The sequence below is a fragment of the Somniosus microcephalus genome, chromosome 10 (genome assembly GCF_052327205.1).
Source record: "Somniosus microcephalus isolate GS21.2 chromosome 10, FLI_Smic_1.0, whole genome shotgun sequence".
NCBI lineage: Eukaryota > Metazoa > Chordata > Chondrichthyes > Squaliformes > Somniosidae > Somniosus > Somniosus microcephalus.
The window spans coordinates 26,363,854-26,389,952 of NC_140996.1; the positions used below are offsets into that span (position 1 = coordinate 26,363,854).

The 26,099-nt window shown below is 42.2% G+C and overlaps 1 protein-coding gene across 7 annotated transcripts in view; it reads left to right on the top strand.

The window, feature by feature from the left end:
- scel (sciellin) overlaps positions 1-26,099 on the top strand; it is a 92,663-nt gene that overhangs the window by 39,507 nt on the left and 27,057 nt on the right. Inside the window, exons 6-15 of one of the 7 annotated variants that reach the window (XM_085998526.1) lie at positions 1,166-1,240; positions 3,397-3,453; positions 4,861-4,935; positions 13,334-13,399; positions 16,352-16,387; positions 18,315-18,365; positions 19,835-19,870; positions 21,488-21,535; positions 21,942-21,989; positions 24,008-24,097. In XM_085998526.1, coding sequence (XP_085854652.1) covers positions 1,166-1,240; positions 3,397-3,453; positions 4,861-4,935; positions 13,334-13,399; positions 16,352-16,387; positions 18,315-18,365; positions 19,835-19,870; positions 21,488-21,535; positions 21,942-21,989; positions 24,008-24,097 — 582 coding nt within the window. The remainder of the gene's footprint in view (positions 1-1,165; positions 1,241-3,396; positions 3,454-4,860; positions 4,936-13,333; positions 13,400-16,351; positions 16,388-18,314; positions 18,366-19,834; positions 19,871-21,487; positions 21,536-21,941; positions 21,990-24,007; positions 24,098-26,099) is intronic. The other 6 variants (XM_085998528.1, XM_085998527.1, XM_085998530.1 and 3 more) reach the window with 6 other exon arrangements.

The window sequence follows — 26,099 nt, forward strand, 5'->3', positions numbered from 1 at the left end:
CAGGAGAAGCTAAAAAACTTGACGTTTGGTTGGTGGCCTCCAGCCGTCTCTTTAGGACCCACTAGTCAGGTTGCAGAAGAACCGGAAAAAATGGAGCGTGCTCTGCTCAGTTTTGCTGAATTTCGGAGCAGGCTTGTGAAACAGCCATTCATCCCCTCATTAGCATATGCAAGTGGCCTAACATCTGTATCAGACGGCTGCCAGGGATGCCTAAATATTGCCTGAGCCAATATGGCATTGGATGTACTTCAGGCATCGTTTGGGAACACGGGACAAAGCATCTCAAAATTAGTGTTTTTTCCTCCTGTTTTGCTTCCAATTTCTCCCTTAGCGTTTATGCAATTTTTATACGTACTTAATTATTTGTTCTGAAATCTTATAACTGAATACTTTATTTTGAAATTTATAAATAAAGCAGAAGGAATTATTTGCCATTTGCTAATCAATAGTATTGGAGTTCCTACCAGATCTATGACTGACCCTAAATATGAAACATAGTCAAATCCATATTTATATAGATAAACATGTACATATCTGAAGTAAGCAGAGAAATTGTTTCAGATACTCATCATGGACTATTGCAGGTAAACATGATTCCATTGTATTTTTCTTTTAACTTGAAATTAGTATATGTTCAAGTTGAATTCTGTTCGGTACTTACTGTTCCCTGTAGATATGCACATTCTGACAAGTGTCAACAGTTTTCCTAAGAAACATGGATGGGGTTAAGGTGAGGTAGAGTGGGGAGCAGTGCGCTGGTGTTAAACATTGTAGTAAAAGTGTCTCTGTGGTAGGACATAGATTGAATGTTGTCAGAACGCTCAGTACCTGATCAGAGCTGAGCCGTCGTGAGTTGTGAGTAGACAGCTGTCTGAGGCTGTGGCATTTCTCTCTTGCAGGGGGAAGGCGGAGGAAGGAAGGGAAAAAGGGAAGAGTCGGACAGTGTAGTCCATCTTGGGCAGTACCTCCTATGCCCTGGTAGCTGGCTAATGAGACATTGGCTTTAGGGATTCTTCCAGTGGAAAGAGCCTTTATAAAACTGTAAAATAGTTTTCAGTGTTTTGCTATTGTTGTTTTATTAAAAGCCCAGATTCATTCTACCAAATGTGACCAGGGACCTTTTAAAAAAAAATGCATTTTAAGGTAGAACTGTTCTCTTTACCAGCAGCACTTGGTTATTTAATGGCGGTCGTAGCACAGTTATACACAACCAGTTCAGATCTGAAGAGTTCCTGCACAGGTAGAAATACTGATGGTGCCCAGCAGAGTCTCTGGCCGTAATACCACCGACCTCTACTTGAAGTGGCGGTGTTGCACGTGAATTCCTGAAATGATCCTGGCTTTCCCCAATCACCTTGAATCGGCTTAATTTCATCGGATGATTGCTTACAGATCAGAATTTACTTCTATCTCAACACTTATTAGAAACGATCAGTTTCTAACCATGCTTTCAAATGATGCTTGCTTGTTGATTTGTCTTGGTTTGGACAATTTCCTTATGTTCAAATTGTATATAACAGGAGTAATTAATGCTGTTTAAATGAATTACATGAAGACTAAATACAAAATCCTGCAAAATTTGTAACATGAAGATTTTTGGATCACAGCACTTCATTGTTAATGCCACTAGAGCAATCTGAATTTATTTTTGTGTTAAATGTTTAGGTAACTGTATCTCTCAAGTCCCACTCTGGAATATTTGGAGATGACCATATTTGAAGTAAAGGAACTCTTTTTTTTCCTTTGTTAAATTAAAGTACCCTTATAAATATTTGCCTCAGTATCCTAAAACCAAAAACTCCCATCATACTTAAAAATATTTTTTGTCATTAGAACACTAATCCAACATAAGCATCTGATTTTCTATTGGTCTCTGTAGGTGACTGTAGTTGAACAGTTAAAGGGGCTGAAATTCTGTGGCCATTCTGGTAAGCAGGTGCAAGCACTGCAGAAATGTGCAGTAATGGCCAGAAATGAACTCGGACCCAAATACAGGAAACTTTGTGCTATCCGGAGGTTGAATGTCCGGCAGCTTCGATCTAACGGCAGAAATCAGCAGCCGTTTTGGTTAGGTTTTTTTTCTTCTCCTAGCATTCTTTTCACAGGCAGGCTCTGGAAAGCGTCTTTGTAGCTTAGCAACAGCTTCAGAGATGCTTCCAAGCTACTGGGCCGAGTGTTTACAAGCTGTTGCTGAGCAACAGTGTTTGTGGTCAGATACGGCAGGCTCTGGAAGGTGTCTCTGTATCTTAGCAACGGCTTCAGAGACGCTTCCAAGCCACGGGCCGAGTGTTGACAAGCTGTTGCTAAGCAACAGTCTTTGTTGTCAGATACGGAGATGAAAAGCTCCTATCTGATAACATTGACGCTGGTCTATCCGGAAGTTTTGAGGCAACGGCAGCAGCTCGGTCCTGTGGGTGCCGGATAGCACAAAGTTTCCTGTATATTAGATTTCCTGCCAGTTTCTGTGGGTCCTTGTTTGGGACAGATCCTTCGCCTGCCCCAAACAAGGACACACATACCAGAGGGGACATGGCTGGGAGCAAAGGACTCTCAAAGCTTGAGTAACCTCATTCCAATCTGGCAGTCTGCTGGCAGATTGGTATTGCCAGTGAAAGGAGGCATACTTGCCCAATAACCAGCAGAACTGGGGCCTACCTTTGGGCCCAGGCCTGGGACATGGTCTGGAGCCCTTCTTTCTTGACCCCTAAGAAATGGGGCCAATGAGCCATGTTTATGGTGTTTCTGGGACCTTCCCCCACCCCCCTCGGAGCATTCATCCTTCCTTTGGGATTCCTGACCTCCCTTGACTGGCTGGCACCTGAGATGTGCCCCTTGTGGTCCGGTACTCGTTGACTACATTCAACTAGAGTGACCTTTTCTTGACCCCACATATTTTGGTAGGGTCAGAAGTGGAGATCACCAGTGGGCTGATCCAGGCACTTCCACCGGAATCAGAATCCCGCAGAATTTGCGGCCAGAATGTATCGAGGACCAAATAACCCCCTCAAAAATATAGATGTTAGAGTTAATGTTTATAACTAAGTGAAAACAGTGACGGCACTTTTTAAATCTTTATGGTCAAGGTTGTAAAGATTTTTAAAAATGCTGGAAATCTGAAATAAAATCAGAAAATGCTTGAAATGTACAGTAGGACACTCAACAGATGAAGGAGAAAGATAAGCGATGAAGAGTTACACCTGAAATGATAGCTTATCTGATCTGACTGATCCGCAATGCATTTCCAATTTTTCAAGGCTTTTAGCACTTTAGTTTTTTGCTTTCTTAGCTCCTTTACTGTAGGTTGCAAAGGAAAACAACTGATCAATTAACATGGAAATGTACTAATAGTAGAATCTCTTTTTTAATACTGATAGTTTTACATCTTTTTTTACACAGCGGTACTACTGATCCCAGCAAGACACAACGCAGTTCAACTTTGGATAGACCTGCAAGGTGAGATCACAACAGCAAATGTAATAATAGCTACTGAGTACAGACAAATGGAGGTTATATTGTGAAGCCCCAATTATATCCTACAGTATTGAACTGACCCAATGACTCATGAGTGAAAGGTTGCAAGTGAGTTATGGTCAGTGCCACATGTGGATTATGTAGAGGTAAAAGTCAGGGCTCTGTTCTTTATGGGAGGTAAACAACCAGACACACAATTTATGATAACCACTGGGAGGTACGAGTGGTTTATTCTCTATACACCATCACTCTTGGACTTTTGTTCTATTTTGACAACATAAATTATTGTTTTAAAAACAAAAAATATTACAATTGATATTAACTTTTGCCATTGTAGATTTAGTATGAAGCTGTGGAGAAGCATTGTTGGGGACATCATATAAATAGGTTAACAGTACAACAATCTTAACTGTTCAAACTTGAAATTTGCCAATTGAAATTTCTACTCTCACATGTCCAAGGTATTGAGGGAAAATAACACCTGATTTATTTAGCAATTCTGTAACTGTACTGGCTTTTCTCCTAATGCATCCACACTGTTTATGCTGCAGAGTGGATATAGCAACAACGGAACAACTGTGCATATGTAAAAGTTGCACAGGTGCAGTTAGTGCCTTCACCATCCTGGTGGAGACCTTCTCCCTTGCTGTGAGATAGACTGTATTGGCCAGATATAAATGACGATTGCGACACTGGCAATCTCCACCTGAGCTCCAGTGATCATCCTCCACATGATCAGATGCATGAAGTTATTCCCTCCCTACATCTCTCCATCTGTCCGCCTCCCTTTCCTCCTTTAATACTCTCCTGAAAACCCACCTCTTTCACCAAACTTTTAGTCACCCCCCCCCGCCCCCCCACCACCCCCCCCCCCGCCCCCCCCCCCCCCCCCGCAATATCTTCTTCGGCCCGGGTTGATTTTTGGTCTGATTAATCTTCCGTGAAGTGTCTTGGGTTGTTTCTCTACGTTAACGGCACTATATAAATGCAAGTTGTTATTATGCAGGCAAGCTAAAAGCCAAGATGGCAGATCCAACTAAGGTGCCAGCACCAATGCCCAGTGAAAACCCTCCTGAGGAAGGCTTGGCTGACTCTTAGCACATGCTGGGTTACTTATTTTACAGGGTTACCTCGAATGCATTCTAACCAGTGAAGGCAGTCTGGTAACATAATTGAGTATGAGGGAAGTTTTGCTAATGCCTGGTTTTCGGTTAGTATAGTTTTGCATTAAGCAGAGGGCAGATTCTTTTTTTTTTACAGTGGTGGCACAAAGCAAAGACTTGCACCATTTTAACCCCTATGATACTGTTGTGCTGTGTGAGGTCAGAATCGTTAAGTAAATTTGTTTAGCTCTGTCTATTTCAGGTATAGAACTGTTCTTTTTGTTAGCAGCTCAGAGCCAGCTGATGGGTTCCATAATAAAGTTGGGCTCAACCGATACAGATCTGAAGAAATCCTGAACAGGTAGAAATGTCAGTTGTGATACCGGGCAGCTTCATCTGTGCTACAGTGAGGCTCCTGCACAGGATCGAATGCAAGAAATTGCCCCAATGTTCTGAATCACTTAAACAGAGGCTACTTGGTGGGAATGATGGAAACGTGCTGTTCATTACATGAGTGAGGTGGGCCTGATTACACAGAATTGAATAGTTGCACGTGAATCATGTACGCCCTCGTCAATGGATAATAAACAGCATGTTATTCCCATTCCTGACCAAGATAATTTATACAACTGGTGCTTTTCGAAAGGTATATTTTTAAGGTGTTCTCTTTACATAAATTCTTGTTGAATTTTAGCACTGAACTCTGGTGCATTGAGGTATACTTACATCATTTTGGCACTCCTGCACTGCTTCAGTAGCACACCAGGCAGTTCCTTTGCCCAGTAAGCCAATAAGGGAGCTGGATGCATTATGGATGATGCATGAGGTATTATGACATTGGACTTTAGGGACTTTAGGAATCCTGGGCTCACATGCTTCAAACACCAGTGCCAATGTATAAGCTGAACACAATTTTTCTGTAATTATGATTTCATATCTTTACATGCCATTTTTAGATTGGAGGTATGTCATTCAAGTGTGAAAATGGAGTGCGAGAGAGTAGAAGTAGGCAATAGTGCAATGACGCTGGGGGCTTGCGAGAGGTGCTCCACTATCACTTTGTTGACTCGCACATTATGTTGCCAACTGTTGTGAAGACAAAGGTTCCAAGCCCTTATATTACTTGCCATTTTTGGTGCGTTTCTTTTGTTAAATCTGCGTACTGACAATATGTGGGTGGATTCAGGGGGCGGCACCCATTTCAGCTAGGTTTCCTACATATGCACCCACAGTGCTGTTAGGGGAGGTGACGACACATATTGTAAGGTCTCGAGTTAGTGCCCCCTTAACCACAGAGCAATGTGAAAGGTTATCTGTGCTACTATTAATTTTAGAGGGTGAATAGTCTGTTCATGCCTACGGCACTTCAGAAAGAAAAGGGTGAGTAAACAGTGTGTAACCTTGACTGCCCTCATCAGACTATTGAATTTTTTCCGGCACGGATCTGCAGTTCTGCAGATGTGAGGGGGGACACTTAGTGCTACTGCCACCTCCCTCCACATGGCACAGGAGACATTTTCCTGCAGGTTTCTCCCATGGGCACCCGTCAGTCTTTCTCTCAGTTGCTTCATTATGTCCAGGGGTATCTGAAGGTCAACCTCATTGAAATTTGTGTGCCCTTCTTTTCTGCCTCCTTGCAATGCATTGCTCTCTTCTTTGGGTGCCTCTGCCAGATTCTCCACCTGAAGTCATGCCTTAAAAGTGGCACAAAAATCACACATGAACCATCCATTACAGCTACCTGATGGTCACTTCGCCATACCAAACACTCTCGTCCTTTAGCTCCCCCAGCTTGCTGCAACCTGCAGCCATTATTAGCTTTTTAAAGTCTGCACTCCTAATTTCCGAGTATCCCCTTCACACTACTCCCATGTTGCACAGAAATTGTGCTACGGAACTGCGGAACTGCCAATCGATATTTAAATGAGTTGACCATGTAATTTACGACAGGGTCAGTGTTGGGCAGTATCTGTGGGCGGAAGTCCTGGCTCAGAGTGCGTCACCAATGTAAATGACCCCTTGGAATTTTAGGGCCTCAATTTCAATGTTACCACAAATTGTGATAAATTTCTTATCAGTGAGGCCAAAGAGTTTTCCAATACAAACACCAGTTGTATGAATCAGAGTAATTGGATCACTGATTGATTGTAAATCAGAATTCGATTTTTTTTTGGGCAAAAGTTTATTTGAAATTTAAGATGATGCTTTCAAGTGGCCTTTTGCTTGTTGATTTGACCAAATTTGTACCTGATCAGCCTGCTGACAAATTCCTTTCCTTTTAACAGGTATATACATGACATTGACTGATGATGTGTGTCGATGTGCTTGTTGAAGTACATAGGAGCATAGGATGGGGAGTAGGCCAATTGGCCCTTCAGCATGTTTGGCCACCTTTGTTAGCTATGGGAGCTTTATCGTTTAATCCCATGCCCCTGATTTTTCTCCACATTCATTAATACCATTACTTCACAAGTAAATATCTCTTTTAAACCCTTCAATTGACGTGGCATCTGTGGCTTCATTTGTAGCCGCCTTCATTTGAACCATAAGATTGTGTCCTTATGAAAGTAGTAAATCATGGTCCCAGTAAATTTGAAATATTCTGAGGAACTAGGCAGGTTTATTGATGCGTGCGCTTCAACAAACACGTTAGCATGAGGAAAAGTTGATGTTGTTGCCTAACACATCTCCCATAGGGGCAGTATTTATAGTATCAGTGATATCAAGCAGAAACAAACTTATTAAACTATGGTTACACCTCAAGGAAGTTTAAGCAATGATATCATGTGAACATCCTAAGTCAAAGAGCTTGTCAACAATGAGCAAATACTGACTAACTTTAACTATTTGTTTGACATTTGGAAGTGAGACAATAAGGAGAATATACTTGCAATGTTAACATTTCCAGCACATCGACACAGACTTCCATATCTTGCAATGTCATGTAAACACCTGTAGCTGTATCAATAATTCAATTTTTATTTAACAACGTAATTCTAAGTGATGACTAAATACAGTTTTATAAGTTGAAAATTCTGACAGCAAATATGATCTGTACCTATCACTGCATCAATCCATTTTCCTTTTAGCAGAGAACCCAAGTAATAAAGTTCTGTAAACGTTGATAGCTGTTTGCCACCACGTTGGGAATGTTTTATATGCAATGTCTTATAGTGTAGACGACTTCCTTTTTCACTATGCTCTTCTGTCCTCATTAAAGAATTAACTTTTATATCCTTAAATACAAACTGTCAAAATATGTCCGTCTTGACCTCATAATAATGCAGTATACAGCAGTTAAGCTTGCTACCATTTTGTGTGGATCAGCAAAGTCAAAAAGTTAATTAGAAGGACAATGGAAGTTAATGCAGACCCACAATAAAAACAGTCCTCAGAAAGTACACATTCTGGGGTCGACATGGGCTGTGAAATTTTTAGTTCGTGGCTGCAGTACAGCTTCAGTTTCAGCCCCACTTTTTTTTTTGATCAGCCGAGTGTTTTTACACACACGGAAACCCAACACCATGGGGCAGAAATTCCGATCCCTACGGGGGAGTACGCGCTGTGTACTCACCCGTAGGGACATTGGAAATGCCGGTTTCAGGCATGCACAGCGCTTGCGCTGGAAACCGGCATTTCCAATCTGTCAAGAAAGCTCTTGACAGATCCTCCGGCTGCCCTGGAGAAGGGCCTCTGCGGAGGGAGAGTTCCGTTTTTTGGAGACTCTCCGCCCGCAGAAAACACTTACAATTCTTGCACCTGGTAAAAGCAGGCGTAAGGCCTGCTTTTACCAAGATAAGAGTTGAAAAAAGTAATATTTTATTTTTCCCACTGATTTATCATTTAAAAATACTTTAAAGAAAGGTAAGTTTATTTTTAGCCCCGTTAAAAACTTTAATTATTTTGTTCAAAAATTTAAATTTTTGTTTAAAATAATTAATTTATGTAATTTCAAGTCATTTTAAAAATGTGATTTTTTTTTTTTATTTTGTTGAAGTTTTACTATGTTTTGGGGGTGATCTCTATTCATATATTTGACAGGTCTTCCTGTCAAATCTATGAATGGAGATTCCCTGCTCTGATTGGCTCCCCATGGCCCACGTGATCCCAGGGAGGCTGCGAACCGCCTGCGCCTCTGGGATATGTGGGCCCTGCACACCGGCAGTTTGGAGAGGCCCAGCAACGGAACTCTGCGCCTCCCGGGAGCCCTCAGGTAAGGGCGCAGATATTTCCAGATCGCAGCCCTCCGCCCGCGGGAGGCCTGCGATCGGAATATCTGGGCCCATGTTTTGAGAATCACACAACTGAGAAATCTACAAACAACAACAAAAACATCAACCTGTATTTATACAGCGCCTTTAACATAGTTAAATGCCCCAAGGTGCTTCACAGGAGCGTTATCAAACAAAATTTGACACCGAGCCACATAAGGAGATATCAGGGCAGATGACCAAAAGCTCGTTCAAAGTGGTAGGTTTTAAGGAGCCTCTTAAAGGAGGAAAGGGAGGTAGAGAGGCAGAGAGGTTTAGGGAGGGAATTCCAGAGCTTAGGGCCCAGGTAGCTGAAGGCACGGCCACCAATGGTGGAGCGATTAAAATTGGGGATACGCAAGAGGCCAGGATTGGAGGAGCACAGGGTTGATGGGGTGGAGGAGATTACAGAGATAGGGGGGGCGAGGCCATAGAGGGATTTGAAAGCAAGGATGAGAATTTTAAAATTGAGGCGTCGCTTAACCGGGAGCCAATGTAGGTCAGCGAGCACAGGGGTTATGGGTGAATGGAACTTGGTGCAAGGTAGGACACGGGCAGCAGAGTTTTGGGTGAACATCGAGTTTATGGAGGGTAGAATGTGGGAGGCCGGCCAGGAGTGCGTTGCAATAAGAACATAAGAATTAGGAACAGGAGTAGGCCATATGACCCCTCGAGCCTGCTCAACCATTCAATAAGATCATGGCTGATCTTTGACTTCAACTCCACTTTTCCACCCAATCTCCATATCCCTTGATTCCCTTAGAGTCCAAAAATCTATCTATCTCAGCCTTGAATATACTCAACAGATTATTTGAATATAGTCAAATCTAGAGGTAACAAGGGCATAGATGAGGATTTCAGCAGCAGATGAGCTGAGGCAGGGGCGGAGTCGGGCAATGTTACAGAGGTGGAAGTAGACAGTCTTAGTGATGGTGCAGCTATGTGGTCGGAAGCTCATTTTGGAGTCAAATGTGACACCAAGGTTGCCAACAGTCTGGTTCAGCCTCGGATAGTTGCCAGTGAGAAGGATGGAGTCGGTGGCTAGGGAACGGTGATTGTAGCAGGGACCAAAGACAATGGGCTGGATTTTGCTACGGGGGCGGGTTGGAGGTGGGAAACCCACATTCGGGCTTGTTGTCCCGCCTCCTTGGAGATGTGGCCAACCCATTGGATTTTCTTCTGATTGACCTTGTTGAGCCCGCCCTGTGGGCTCAGCAGGCCAATTAAGGGCCACCCGGCAACAGGTGACGTCAGAGATTGACATTTCATCTGTCAAGAGCTTTTGGCAGATGAAATATCAGTGTTTAACAGCTGTTTGAAGCTGTCAAGCACTGAAAAACTGCTAATTCAGCCTCAGTCCTTTCTGGGTGAGCATAGTGGCATGGTGGCATAGTGGTTAGCACTGTTGCCTCACAGCGCCAGAGACCCGGGTTCGAATCCGGCCTTGGGTGACTGTCTGTGTGGAGTTTGCACATTCTCCCCGTGTTTGCGTGGGTTTCCTCCGGGTGCTCCGGTTTCCTCCCACAGTCCAAAGATGTGCGGGTTAGGTTGATTGGCTATGATAAATTGACCCTTAGTGTTAGGGGGATTAAATACGTGGGGTTACGGGAATAGGGTGGGATATGTGTTGGTGTAAGGGTTACAGGGATCGGGTGGGATATGTGTCGGTGCAGGCTCGATGGGCCGAAACGGCCTCTATCTGCAGTGTGGGGTTTCTGTGATTCTGTGATAAATTTAAAATCATTTTGCTGCAGAAACCAAGAAGCTGATTTTTTTTTTTAAATCGGAGCTTCTGTGGTTCTTGCAGCCGACGCCCGACACCGGAATGCAGGACTCCTGTAAAGGTAAGTAAAAGTAAGTTAAACTTATTTAAACATTTTAAACACTTGCAAAACACTTACCTTTGCACTCCTGCACCCCTCACTCACCTGAACACTGGGCATCTCGACCCCTCCAAGACCTCAGACCCACGTCCCGCCTCGAAAACTTTTCATGGTTTGGAGCTGTCGGGAAGCCCACAAACCAGCAATAAAAATCGCGAATAGGCAAAAAACTACCTGTTAACTACCTGTTAACAGGCAGTTTAATTGCCTTTAATCCCTTCCCGCCTCTGGGAGTCGGGTTCCAGCACTTGTCGGCAACCCGACTCCTGTGAAATTGACATGGAGGCGGGTTGGAGGCGGGATGGGGTCGGGACCCCCGGATCTCCGATTTTTATCGCCCGCACGCCTCCAACCCGACTCCAGGGGCTTAGGAAAATCCAGCCCATAGGCTTCGGTCTTCCTAATATTTAGTTAGAGGAAATTTCTGCTCATCCAGTACTGGATATCAGACAAAGGCAGAGTTTCTGTTTAATCTGTATAGACTATATACACTCACTGTAGGGACACACTCATCTTAATTAAGTCCAAAGATATTTGACACAGATTTTTAAGGGCCAAGGCTTAAGAGACTCAAGTATGTCAGGAGTACTGCTGGCATTTATACAGATAAAACTATGCAGTCTACCAGCACAGAATATGTTGCTTGTCCAGCCGCGACCATCTTACAAACTGCAGCTTTGGACTCGAGAGTCATCTGGAGCAGGCTGTGAAGAATCCCAGCGCCCAGAATCAGGTTTACCCTTTCAAGTACCATTAAGGAGCCAGGCTGTAGGTCAATTATCAACAGTGTCTGGAGTATTGTGGACCACCCTGGCTCACGTATTGAATTAACAAATCTGCCAGAGTTTTGACTTGGTTCCAAACTTCCAGGTGTGTTATTTTGGAGCTAGTTGTGCTCCAAGAGCACCCCACTTAGCTCCTGGAAGAAGGATAGTAACTAGTTGATCATTAGGCTACCAATCAGTGTGGGACTGAGTTTTTGCCTGGTAGACTGCAGGTATCAGGAGCTCAACTGACCGTAAGATGCATGAGTGCATTGCCACCATTCTCCTGACCACATCATGGACACACACCATACGCCATTGTTCCACCAGTTGGAGGTGCAAAGCTTCAGAAACATTTACTTACCTCTCTACAGCCCAATTGTAGTAGTACCCAACCCTAAATCCTTGAGCACATGTTCCCATACTCAGCCTCCAGATAACTCTTTCCGGTGGTTCTCATTCCAAGTCTCAGTGTCACTTCTTACACAAAGGTAAACATTTGGATTTGTTATAGTGTTACACTTGAGAGAAATTTATAAGTTTAGAAAGAAATTATTTTATTACAGAACTCGGTTTACAGTAAGCTGACTTTTCAACCTTCGAATTTAACCTGGATGGTCCTAAATTAAAAATGTATATCCGATATCCACATCTGCAAACATTTCATTCAGATTTTAAGAATACAATTTCAAATATTTATAAAAATTAGCTCCTAAAAATGTAATACATTTTTGCATTTAATAGCCCTAAAATGCAAGAAAAATATTACATTCCCTTTCTCAAACCTCAGTTCTGAAGCTTTGCACCTCCAACTGGTGGAACAATGGGATATGGTGCGTGTCCATGATGTGGTCAGGAGAATGGTGGCAATGCACTCATGCATCTTACGGTCAGTTGAGCTCCTGATACCTGCAGTCTACCAGGCAAAGGCTCAGTCCGACACTGATTGGTAGTCTAATGATCAACTAGTAACTATTCTTCTTCCAGGAGCTAAGTGGGGTGCTCTTGGAGCACAACTAGCTCCAAAATAACACACCTGGAAGTTTGGAACCTGACTGCTTCCAGAACCTAGCCTTACATCAAGAATAACAATTTCCATGACTCCAATTTTGGGCACGGAGTCTTGCTCGAACAGAAAGTCGGGGGCAGAGTTCAATTCTCCCAATTTGTGATCATTCATTCGAAAGACTGGAAAATCTGGAATGCCATGAATTGAGTTCAATGACCTCCATGCCCAATTCTCTGATCCACATTCCCACTGAACGAAACTCCATGTCAGGAGTAGAATCACAGAAAGTTCACTTTTATAAGTGCAAAATCACTGTACCCGCAAAGCTCTATACAACTTACTGCAAGCCCAGATCATAAGATAATTATAGATGAACAGGGCCATTTGGCCCATCTTAATTCACCCATCCAGAATGCCCCTAATATCCTTCTATTGCAGCATCCAGTGGTTTTTAAATCTAGGATTTTTGCTCGATCAGGCAATCCATTGCACGTATTGATCACTCTTTGCCTGAAAAAGAACTTCCTGCTATCAGTCCTAAATTTACTAGTTACTACCATTAACTTTGTTATATACCTCTATAGGATCACCTCCCAGATGCCTTATTTCAATTCTGTAGAGCCCAGATTTTTCCAGTACAAAAGATTCTACCAAAGCCCAAAAATCGACTACACTTAATCAATGGTGATACCTTTCTAATCATGATGCCTTCTAAATTTTACTTCTTGGAATTGTGCTTTGCAAGTTTTTCTGAACTTTGTTGAAAACTGTCATGCACGTCGTGCTAAAAGAATACGGCTTTACTCTCATATTATCGGAGTCTGTCTGTAACTTTTGCTCTTTATTTACACAGAGATTTGGATAGCACTAACGTCACCAGCCCTGCAAGCAAGTATTCAAGCTTGGACAGAAAAAACAGGTATGATGGAAATTCCACAGTAGCATGGAACATATTTCCCCCTAAAAAAAGGCGGGGGGGGGGCCTTGCTTTTATATCACATCATCTAATAATTATAATGTTAACAAATACAATACTTTGGTCTTTGGAACAACTATTAATCGGTGGAGTTAATGGCTGGATAATTATTTAGTGGTCTGTGCGATCTAGTAGGGTAGATTTACAACTTGTGACCTAGGCATAAAACTAGCATTGCAGAACAGGGCCCATTATATAAAAAAACGGCTGATTTTCTTTTCTGTTGATTTTAATTGGCCAGAGCTTTGGCAATGTTTCCTTTGTCTAGCAAATGGGAGGAACGCTGTACCACCAGGCTGGACTACATTGACTTATTTTCCATTCCCCTGCTGGGAGAGGCTGCAGCCCTTGCTTAGCATATCTCTCCGCTTGGCACTGGCCAGATGGGAATCTAAGAAATATACAACAGTTTTCACAACCTTATGATGCCCTAAAGCACTTCACAACTAACAAATTACTTCTTTGAAATGTAGTCGCTCTTGTTTTGTAGACAAATATGGCAGCCAATTTATGCAGGTCAATGCCCCACAAACAACAGTGTGATAAATGACCAGTTAGTTTGTCTTAATGACATTGGTTGAGGGAGGAATGTTGACCTGGACACCAGGAGAACTATCTGCTGTTCATCTGAAAACTGCCATGGGACGTTTTACATCTACCTCAGCAGGCAGACAGGGCCTCAGTTGAACATCTTATCCGATAGGCAGCACCTCCAACAGTGCAGCACTCCCTCAGTACGACATTGAGGTGTCAGCCTCGATCAAATGCTCAAATTCTAGAATGAAGCTTGAACCCACAACCTTCTGATTTAGATGTGAGAATGCTACCAAATAAGCCACGCCGGCGCATCTAAGTAGAATACAGGATTGAATTTGCACTTTTTTCCATTCTTTGACACTGAATATTAGTGCTGCAACAGCTGATCAGCATCCACAAGAGTTTTGCATATTATGACATCTGATCTATATCAGCTTACAATGATCACAAGACCGGGTCTGTAAATAGCACTGTAGAAACAAATTTGAAGATACAATCACTTGTCAATGAATAATTATGGCATAACATGTCCCATTCAAAATTTGCCCTGCTAAAATGGATCTGGGTGTGAAGTCAGTAAAAGTGTTCAAAAGAGATAGACTGGATACAATAGGTACATGGGCATACATAGGATTTAGGAGCAGCTCCATCATAATATCAGAGTGCTTTAAATAATAAATTGGCTTACCAGCTTTCTCGAAGACCAGCAGAATAGATGAAGTGATGATTTCATAAGACATATGGGTTTGGAGTTTGGAGATTATTAGGAGCAGCAATGAGAGGACGATTTCAATGATAGCCAGTTACAGTTAAGCAAAGTCTGGAAGAACAGTTTAAACAAAGTAGTGGGACAGCACGGGTGGGAGTAATGTGAAAAACATGATAGGGTTGTAGCAAAAAATATATATTTTGTTAATCATCAAGTCCGCCTGCTGTCTGCATTCCTTTGAACGGGCACAGGGTGATCGTGCATCGCCAACCCCGTGCCCGCTTTCGGGGGGCAAACAAATTTCTAGGCCCAGCACTTTAAATCCCTGTCTTGTGTTATTTTAATATAGCTGTCAACCCATTCAAAAAAATAATGGGTAAACAATTGTATTATAATAGAGCAGAAGGAATTTAATGTAAATATGTTAACAAGTGAGCTAAAAATTGAGAAGAGATTAACCCCTTAGTTCTCAGACTTCACTCAGCCATCGAGTCAGGCTGCTGCACACTACCACGTATCATAATCTCAACTCGTTTTCTGTACCTTTGACCTCTAATATTATTTTTTAGAAGCTGTTGCCCTTTTCCAGTGAATTAACTAACAATACAACTTATTGGGGAGTCATTTTGACTTTGAGCGATAGTGTAAAACAGGTGATATCGGATCAGCTGCCTGTTACATCTCTCCCGATTTTCATTTTCAACAGTCCTCAGTGAGTTAATTCATCTAGCAATAGTAATGAATTATTACCTTCTGATATAATTAATTGTTGGCTATTGTTGCATATAACAGGGGAAAGCATAATAACTCATCGATCACCAAGAGTCCGTGGACCCCAGTTTGAAAACCTATGATGTAGTGCTAAGGCTAGAGATTAATTAAAGAGCCTCAACAGACCGCTTAAAGTTATTAAAATTGGATGCATGAAAAACCATTAAACTCATAACGATTAAACTAGCAATAATAAAGAATTATTATCCTCCGCTATCATTAAGTCTTGGCTATTGTCTGCACAAAAATCGTGAGGAAGCATTTTCTATTTTTTAAAGTAAGTTTAGTTGAAAGCCATACTGAAATCCATACTGAGTTCAGTGCTCATTATAACAGTAAGCTATTACTCCTTAGGTTACATAAGTGAATCTGACTATGCAGCAATTGAAGAAGCTGATCTATTCTGACATCAGTAGTTTATCACTACAACCATCAACCACAGTCAAGTTTTGCAAACACATCACTGAACTACATTTTAGTAAATCATATGCCAGGTTGAAAGACTAAGACATTTTAACATAGATTTTTATGGTTAATATTCCTGATGTTAAATGAAATCTGTCCACATATGAAAATAAATTACATAAATATATGTGTATATATTATTTTCGTCATATTGCAATAGACAATGGCCGGGAAATTCCTCAGAGCCGACATCATACTTTGCCAGAAGGGCATCGGAAATTCCCGTTTATGTGCGTAAGCAAGATATATGCCATTCTCCCTGCGAAGGTGCAGCAGCGGAGCGGGAGCAGCTCCGAGGAAATTCCTGGCCAATGTTTTGTAAAGATCATGTTGATTATGTAAATTATTTTTGAAGTGTGGAGCATCGCAATGATCGTTAACTGGACAATTGTTTCTTTTTGAATCAATTATAGGAATTATTCATACAAAACGGAAGATACACCAACAATGTGAGTGGTTGGTTCAAACAAAAATTTGCATTTGTATAGCACCCTCACATGGAGAACACCTCAGACGTTGTTGACAAAGGGGAGAGGATGGCGGCAACCAAGAGACAGGAAAGGATGGGGGTGGGGTGGGTGTTGGTGGTGGGGTGCAGATTGAAGGCACAAATTTAAAAAATAACGTTTTAGGAAGGATTTTGAAGGGAGGGAAAGAGAAAGCAAGGCAAGACAACATAGTGTTGGGAGAGTTCCAAAGAATGGAATCCTAGTGACTGAAGAATTTAGCTCCCTTAGTAGAATGGGACAAGCAGTAATCTGGAGTTAGAGAAGCAGGGGTTGTGGGCTCGAATATGTGGCAGCAAAAGGTGGCTGAGATAAGGCGGCATGAGACCATGGAAGGATTTGAAAACGACGATAAGAATCTTGAATTTGAGATGGTGAGAGACAGGGAACTAGTGAAGCTCGCCAAAGACAGGCAGAATGATTGTGCAGGACATAACGTGAGAGAGAAATCAAGTTGCAAGTTTCAAATTAACTGAAGCTTGTGAAGTTGTGGAGAAGGGGAATTCGCCAAGGAGAGCATTTGAGAACTTTGAGCTGATAAAAGTATGGCTTAAGGTTTGGCATCAAGAGAGAGAGGTACAAGAGCAAGCAGGCAATGTGCTAGAGGTAGAAAGATGCAGTCTTGACTGAGCAGCGGTATGGTAGGTAGGTAAACTTATGGTTGAGCAGAATATCAAAGTGGCACACCACCTGGATCAGCCTGTACAGATGATCAAGAAGGTTGGTAGAGCAGGTACCAAAAGCACATAGATACTGGCAAAGCCCAAAGAGGTTTTGCTGATAGTCAACTGAAGGAAATTTCTGCTCACCCATGCCAAAGCGGAAGGCATTTTAGATTTCATCTGATCTTCTTTTCTATTGATTGTAGTAACATTGAATGGACTTCAAACTCGTCTGTAGTAACCAAAGGAAAGTTCTTCTCCCCCCATCCCCACCACCAGTTAAGAGCCATGTGCCCATGCCTTGAGCTACTGGGGCCCTGAATGAAATACCATTCTAATGTGTATGTTCTCTTAGAAATGCCTTAGCGTGCAAATATTTTATTTAGGTTACAATTATACAAATTGCAAATGTGGCCAGGATTAAGTTTGCTTACTAACATCTCATTGAAACGCATAAAATTCTTAGAGGGCTTGGCAGGGTCGATGCTGAGATGTTTCCCCTGGCTGGAGAGTCTAGAACTAGGGGTCGTAGTCTCAGGATAAGGGGTCGGCCATTTAGGGCTGAGATGAAGAGAAATTTCTTCACTCAGAGGGTGGTGGTGAATCTTTGGAATTCTCTACCCCAGAGGGCTGTGGATGCTCAGGCGTTGAGTATATTCAAGACTGAGATCGATAGAGTTTTGGATACTAAGGGAATCAAGGGATATGGGAATATTGCAGGAAAGTGGAGTTGAGGTAGAAGAAAAGCCATTATCTTATTGAATAGCGGAGCAGGCACAAAAGGCCATATGGCCTACTCCTGCTCCTATTTCTTATGTTCTTATTAGCTCTGTACCTCCTTAAATGAGTGTCCCTGATTCTGAGGACTGATTAAAGCTGTTTGTAAAACTTATTTCTCAACATTATTATTATTTTTTATCTTATGCATAAATTACATCTTAGCATTAAGCTGGTGCTGCCATTATGATGCCAGTCACTATAAGTCATTCTCTTCCACTTACCTGTGGCCAAGCCACTGCCTAGTATCTTCCCTGTATCATGGACTGTAGTGGGTGACATAGCAAATGCATTAAACTTAGATAAAAGTAGATGGCAGGAATGGGACAAAGTAAATTTTCATAATGAAAAATAGTGAATAAAATGTTTTGTGTAATTTACCTTGATGTATTAAGAAGTTATCATCAACTTATTTTGATTGATTGTTGCAGTTCTACTGATCCTACAAGTAAATCAGGCTTTGGAGAGACATCTCCAAAAAGGTGAGACCCTACATGTTAGACACATATATAGGATCAGATATAGTAATATTGTAGATATAGTTAAAGCCAAAAGATTAATTTGTACAAATGTTGGTTTGGTGAGTCAAAAAACCTCCCAAACCCGCGACCTCTACCACCTAGAAGGACAAGGGCAGCAGACGCATGGGAACACCACCACTTGCAAGTTCCCCCCCCAAGTCACACACCATCCTGACTTGGAAATATATTGGTGTTCCTTCATTGTTGCTGGGTCAAAATCCTGGAACTCCCTAACAGCAGTGTGGGAGTACCTTCACCTCACGGACTGCAGCGGTTCAAGGCAGCAGCTCACTACCGCCTTCTCAAGGGCTATTAGGGATGGGCAATAAATGCTGGTCTTGCCAGCGATGCCCACATTCCATGAATGAATAAAAAATAAGCAATACCCTGTAGCTTGTAACTGAGATTATCGAAATAAAGGATGGAAAGTGCTGTAAAACTCAACATTCGAACACACCCAGACCCAGTAAAGCACTGATCATGCTGGACTGCTTTTACATTACACCAATAAATCACCCAAACTACAGCAACACAACATCATCCCTCCTCCTCATCTATTCTTCGACCACCCGGCACAATACCAGCTTGGCATTTCCATATTTTAACTTGACAGTTTATTTTTATATTTAATCTGTGTTAGGTTGCCAAGTGATTTTAAGGAGTTATAGATGTGAAACGCCATTATGCAGTTTAGGTGTCCCGAATTCTCTAAGTTACATTTATCCCTTGAAATCTGAACTTAATGCACTGATGTCAGAATCCCAGGGGAGATTTACAGTTATTTGGACCATACTGTAAAGCTCTGAGATTCCACTAGAGGGTGCTGTCTTCTGCACTGTTAGGAGAAATGAATTTTAATGATTTAGTTTTTGGAGTCTAGTACATTTTCAACCAAGCTTTCTTATGCGTAGCATCAGTAGGTTAAATTGTTTGTTTTTTTGCTTTCATCATGATTTAAAAGATTTCTTTTGCTGGAATTACTTATCAAACTTGCTCCGTGCAGGCTTTACCATCAGTTCCTATCCTCCAGCCACATAAAGCTATCTGATGAACTGAGAGAATGTTATTTGATCAGTTATTAAATATAAGAATTTGCAATATGAATACAGCATTCAAATGAAAGATCAGTCCTATATTAAAACTGACATGTAGCCCGCAGATTATTCATTTATCTACAGCTGCCACTTGTAATTATAAATCATTTAATGTCATTGAACTACATTTTACCAACAGAAATGCAAGATTCAGGGCTGAATATTTGATAAAATGATCTCATATGATTTAAAACTGAATGTATATCATTATACTGTGTATAACAATAGACAACGTCTTTGCAACTAACCTTTCAGGTTGATTATTTATGATTGAAATCAATAATATTGTTATGAAAACATTACCTGAAAGCTTGCCTCTTTCTGTATCAATTATAGGACCTCTCCATACAAAACAAATGATTTGCCAAAGATGTGAGTGCTTGATTCTTACACAAAAGCTGAAAGGCTTTGCCTCATTTAATGTTGACTTCCTGAAGACCTCATTGATATGTAATATTACCAGTCATTATGGCTTAGCTTTATTAATTCGCGTTTCTATTCACTGTGATCACAACAGTAAAATAAAATAGTTTACAATAGCAAAATACTGCGGCTACTGGATATCTGAAATAACAACAGAAAATGCTGGAAACACTCAGCAGATCAGGCAGCGTCGAGGAGAGGGAAACAGAATCAACGTTTCGGTTCTGACGAAAGATCATCGACCCGAAACGTTGACTCCGTTTCTCTCTCCTCGATGCTGCCTGACCTGCTGAGTGTTTCCAGCAGTTTCTGTTGTTAAATAAAATAGTTTGACTGGTCATCTTGCTGAGGCACAATAATCTCATCTTGAACCGTGATCTTATATTTAACCTCATAACCTTTCCTAACTCTACCACTCACGTTCCACATTGATTATTTCACTAAACTCCAGCTGCATCCAATTGTCATCACTAATTGTTTAATTCCTTTGAATCTCTTTGCACTATTCCCTATGTCTGCCCTGCCTCCTACTTTGATATCATCTGCAAACTTGCAGATTTAGCATACGGTACTCTAACCAAGATATGAATTTATATATTAAAAATAGCAAGCCAATATTCTCTCCAATGCCACAATTTACTTTTCATAGGAACATAGGAACAGGAGTAGGCCATTCAGCCCGTCAAGCCTGTTCTTCTATTCAATGAGATCATTGCTGATCTGTACCTCAACTTCATTTACCCGTCTTTGATCCATAGCCCTTGATACCCTAACCTAACAAAAATCTATCGATCTCAAGTGTTCAAAGATTCAATTGACCTAGCATCCACAGCCATTTGGGAGAAACATAGCAACACAGAAGATAGGAGCAGGAGTAGGCCATTCGGCCCCTCAAGCCTGCTCCGCCATTCAATGCGATCACGGCTGATCATCCAATTTCAGTACCCGGTCCCTGCCTTCTCCCCATACCCCTTGATCCCTTTAGCCTTAAGAAATATATCCAACTCCTTCTTGAATATATTTAATGAATTGGCCTCTACTGCCTTCTGTGGGAGAGAATTCCACAGGTTCACCACTCTCTGGGTGAAGAAATTCCTCCTCATTTCTGTCCTAAATGGCTTACCCCTTATCCTTAGACTGTGACCCCTGGTTCTGGACTCCCCCACAATCGGGAACATCCTTCCAGCATCTAGTCTGTCCAGTCCTGTCAGAATTTTATAAGTTTCAATGAGATCCCCTCTCATTCTTCTAAACTCCAACGAGTACAAGCCCAATCAACCCAATCTCCCCTCATACGTCATTCCTGCCATCCCAAGTATCCCAGGGAGGAGACAGTTCCAGATTTCTACTACACTTTGTGTGAAGAAGTGCTTCCTGATTTCACACCTGAACAGCCTGGCTCTAATTTTAAGATTATGCCCCCTTTTTCTGGATAAAGAAATGTTATTTAATTATTCTTTTCCTTAGCCATTATTCGCTCGTTTTGAGCTTTGCCAAGCACATTTTGAAAATTGAATTATTTTCAATTTTGCAATTGCATTTTCTCTTACTTTATTTTTGTTATAGGACAATAATGACATCCGAAATAAAAATTGGGAGTCCAACCAATAAGAGGTAAGGCCACGACTGTAAGTTTTCACACTGTCCTTCATTCAGCTGAAGTTGCAGATAGCGTGAATTCTATTATATAATTATTCATTGTGGCACAGTTAATGGAGCCTAGCTCCCAATTCTATTATTTATAGACATAAGTTTAGATGGATGTGATCATTTTCTTTTGGCTCGCATACCTTAAAAAAAAAACCTCAAGTTTTGTCAACTCATTCAACCAGTAAATACTGGCACTCTGTTAAATATCTTCCACATGTTTTAAGGTTCATCATGACTTGTGGAATTAATGTTGTTGTGGTCAAGGATTCAGAAGGTTCCTGGCAGTCAAGGCCTACCTAGAACCTGAACGTATTTTACGCCTTGTTTCAAAGATAGCTTTGTTTTTCTTCTTTCTTAATCTACTGAGCAGGCCCAGTCCTGATGGTCAAGTAACAACACAGGAAAAATCACCGGCAAAGTAAGTATCAGGTTCTGGATATTTTATATCTTTTTTCACAAAACTTTAAATATATTCAAATTTTTGTTGGTATCGTACTTTTGAACTTGAATTTCTTGTAGTATTATAGATGAAGCTTAGGACGTTGTATAGATGTTTCTGCAGAAAGGGTTTTCTTTACAGTGTCGCATTCACACATTGTCATTGTTCCCGAGAGTTGCCATTTTTAGTGTCCTTGCACTGTTTCTCCAATGTCCCAGAGTAATTAGCCTCTTAAGACATGGGTAATGACACAAGCCCATATCTATCTCATCTCCCCGCTACCTAAAGTCATGACATGCTCTAAGGTAGCGACTTGTCAACTTGGAACATTTAAAATTCCCAAAATATTTATAGTTCTGGCCCGAGAATTTTTACTGGGCTTCTGGGCAGAGCTACTAATTCCCTAGACCAGAAGTGTCCAGGCGGTTTGTCTTCATGAAGCACATAGGTGTGTACCACAAAGTCCTGGGACCCACAGAAGCATAAATCCATGTTCCACTAGTTTTCACATATCTCAAAGAGCTAATACTAACAGATCTCAGTGTTTTGATTTAGGATTTATCCCCAAGAATGCTAAAAACAGCCCTTTCCAAACCTCTAGGGGGAGAAATTCGGTATCGCCCCATTTGAGGCGCAATTATTGGCCGGGCGCAAAGTTTTGCGCCTGGCGCTAATTATCGCCTCCGACTGCAAACTTGGCTTCTATCGCCCTTGGAGGTGATTGGAGCACGAAATCAGGCGCTACACACCTCTCATAAGGCACTAATGCTGAGGAGCGAGGCGCTACCTCAGAGCGCTGGTGAAGCTCATGTGATGTCAGTTAGCAATGGAACACAGACACACTGGCACCGGCCAGTTCTTAAAGGGGAGGGTCGATCTTGCTCTCCATCCACATCCTGTTCATTGCAGCCTTGAATCTCGGCCTGGAGAGATCTGTACATCAATTCTGCTGGAAAGAACAATGGAGAGGCCCAGGGAAAGAGCTTAGAGTGCAGTCCCCATAGTCTCTTCTAAATCGATGCAAGGAAGGGCAAATCAAAATGAACCTGCAAAGTGCTGCTCAGTACCCAAAACTCCTTCGCACAGCGTTGAATCTCTCCAGAAGTCTCTCTCTCTCTCTCTCAGAATGCATGGTACAAAAATGTCGCCGACAAAAAGATAGGAAGCGGCCGCCTTTAAATAGCGCTCCCCAGTCCCTTCCTGACTGCAAAACATTCCCCTCTACCTGTCGTTGCTAGCGGCAGGCGGAAAGGCAGGGGGTGCCACTCAATATCTCATCCAGGGCGCTACCAGGGCGTTGCATGCTCGACTGACGTCACGATCTGCAGGCGCAGGAGATCGTGGCGGTAGTGTTTAGCGCCGCCGCAAAATGTCTGGTCAATTTCACGAGCAGCGCAAACATCGCCGCGCCCGGGTGCTGGTTGCTTTGCTCCCCATTAGTACCCTCTTAGGGCGTTAACGGGAGGTGCTAATCAACCAAATTTTTCCCCCCATAGCCCATAAAACACAAACAGGATAAACCAACGAGTAAAAATTATAAGTACAAATAGAACTGAGTTGCCTGGGTTTTGAGGGCTAAATAGCCAGGGCTTGGGCACCACACATTGCCCACAGGACACAGTTTGGACATCCCTAATCCACATTATTTCATAGCCACTTGTCTCTTTAAGATCTTTCCATGTCACAAATTATTTCTCTGCTAAACAGAGTAGCCAGGTGATGTGCTCTCGGACTTCTGATAACTCTGTTACTGGGCTGTTTGTGAAAATGACCCAAGGCAGTGTCCCATACCTCCTTAGGAAACACAAAATAATTAAACCCTCTCTTCCTTCCTCCCATTGTAAAAACTACAGTAAATTGGGAAGTTCACGTTTATTATCAAATTTGTGTTTGAACTTTTAAATAAACTTTATATAGTTTTGGACATTTTTAATCTGTATTTTTGAATTGAGTTTATCACGTTAAGAAAGTGACGTAAGGACATTTTCATTTGACAGGCCGATTCTGAAATGGGGTAGCCAGAAAGATGAAACTTCAGGAAGTGGCTATACGCCAAAGACTTCAACACTGGAGCGATATACTGCAAAGTAAGGAAACTGGAAGCAACTTTAATTCTGCCTTTTAGAAAGAGTTTGTTTTATGCTGCTTAATCTAAAGAGTATTTTTTTTAATTCCATGGTTACTGAAACAGAGTCTAATGATTTAATAACAGAAAACAAGATGGTGCTTTATTCAAGCTCAATCAGTGGGGGACAAGCTAGGAAAACAGGAAAATCATACTGACTTAAAGGAACAGGACAGTCTACAGGAGTGCTTCTTATTTAAAATATTCCCCCAATGGCTATGTAAAAAAATACATATATTTATAAATATATTTCCTACCCCAGTTAAGTCTTGCACTTTCGGGCACAGTTATCTTCTTTGTAATGGATTTGATAATGTGGAGCCACCTGATCTGCGATTGGTTAGATGTGCAGCTAGTGGTCAAGGTCGCAAGATAATTATGGGTGAGGAAGACCATTCGGGCATCCTAGTTCATCCATCGAAAGGCATCCCGCAGTCTCCCTATTGCACTATCCAATCATTCCTTGAATGCATTCAGTGGTTTTGCCTTCACCATTCTCCCAGGAAGTCCATTCCATGTGTTGATCTCTCTCTGCATAAGAAAAACTTCTTGACCTAGAGGGACCTTTTACTGGTTTGAACCTGTGTCCCCTTTTGCTACTCTCACAATTTAATCCTTCTCGACCTGTCTGCAGCCTTTGACACGGTTGACCACTCCACCCTCCTCCAACGCCTCGCCACTGTCGCCCAGCTGGGTGGGACTGCACTCGCCTGGTTCCATTCTTATCTATCTAATCGTAGCCAGAGAATCACCTGCAACAGCTTCTCTTCCCGCTCCCGCATCGTTACCTCTGGTGTCCCCCAAGGATCTTCCCTTGGCCCCCTCCTATTTCTCATCTACATGCTGCCCCTCGGCGACATCATCCGAAAACACAGCATCAGTTTCTACCTGTACGCTGACGACACCCAGCTCTACCTCACCACCACCTCTCTCACCCCGTACTGTCTCTAAATTGTCAGACTGCTTGTCCAACATTCAGTAATGGATGAGCAGAAATACCCCCCAACTAAATATTGGGAAGACTGAAGCCGTTCTCTTCGGTCCCCACCACAAACTCCGTTCCCTAGCCATCGACTCCGTCCCTCTCCCTGGCAACTGTCTGAGGCTGTTCGCAACTTTGGTGTCATATTTGACCCCAAGATGAACTTTCCGATCACATATCCGCTCCATCGCTAAGACTGCCTATTTCCACCTCCGTAACATCGCCTGTCTCCACCCTTGCCTCAGCTCATCTGCTGCTGAAACCCTCATCCATGCCTTTGTTATCTCTAGACTTGACTATTCCAACACACTCCTGGCTGGCCTCCCACATTCTACCCTCCGTAAACTTGAGGTCATCCAAAACTCTGCTGCCCATGTCCTAACTCACACCAAGTCCCATTCACCCATCACCCCTGTGCTCACTGATCTACATTGGCTCCCGGTTAAGCAACGTCTTGATTTTAAAATTCTCACCATTGTTTTCAAATCCCTCCATGGCCTCTCCCTCCCTATCTCTGTAATCTCCTCCAGCCCTACAACACCCCGAGGTATCTGCGCTCCTCTAATTCTGGCCTCTTGAGCATCCCTGATTTTAATTGCTCCACCATTGGTGGCCGTGCCTTCAGCTGCCAAGGCCTTCAGCTCTGGAATTCCCTCCCTAAACCTCTCCGCCTCGCTACCTCTCTTTCATCCTTCAAGATGCTCCTTAAAATCTACCTCTTTGACCAAGCTTTTGGTCTTCTGCCCTGATATCTCCTTATGTGGCTCGGTGTCAAATTTAGTTTGATAACGCTCCTGTGAAGCACCTTGGGATGTATTACTACGTTAAAGGCGCTATATAAATACAAGTTGTTGTTGTAAAATAATATTCCGGATTTACCTTTTCCATAGCATTTACTATCTTAGATTTCTCTATAGGATCACCTCTCAGATGCTTCTTTCCAGGATGAAACTACTCTGTAAATTAGAACTTAATTCAATAG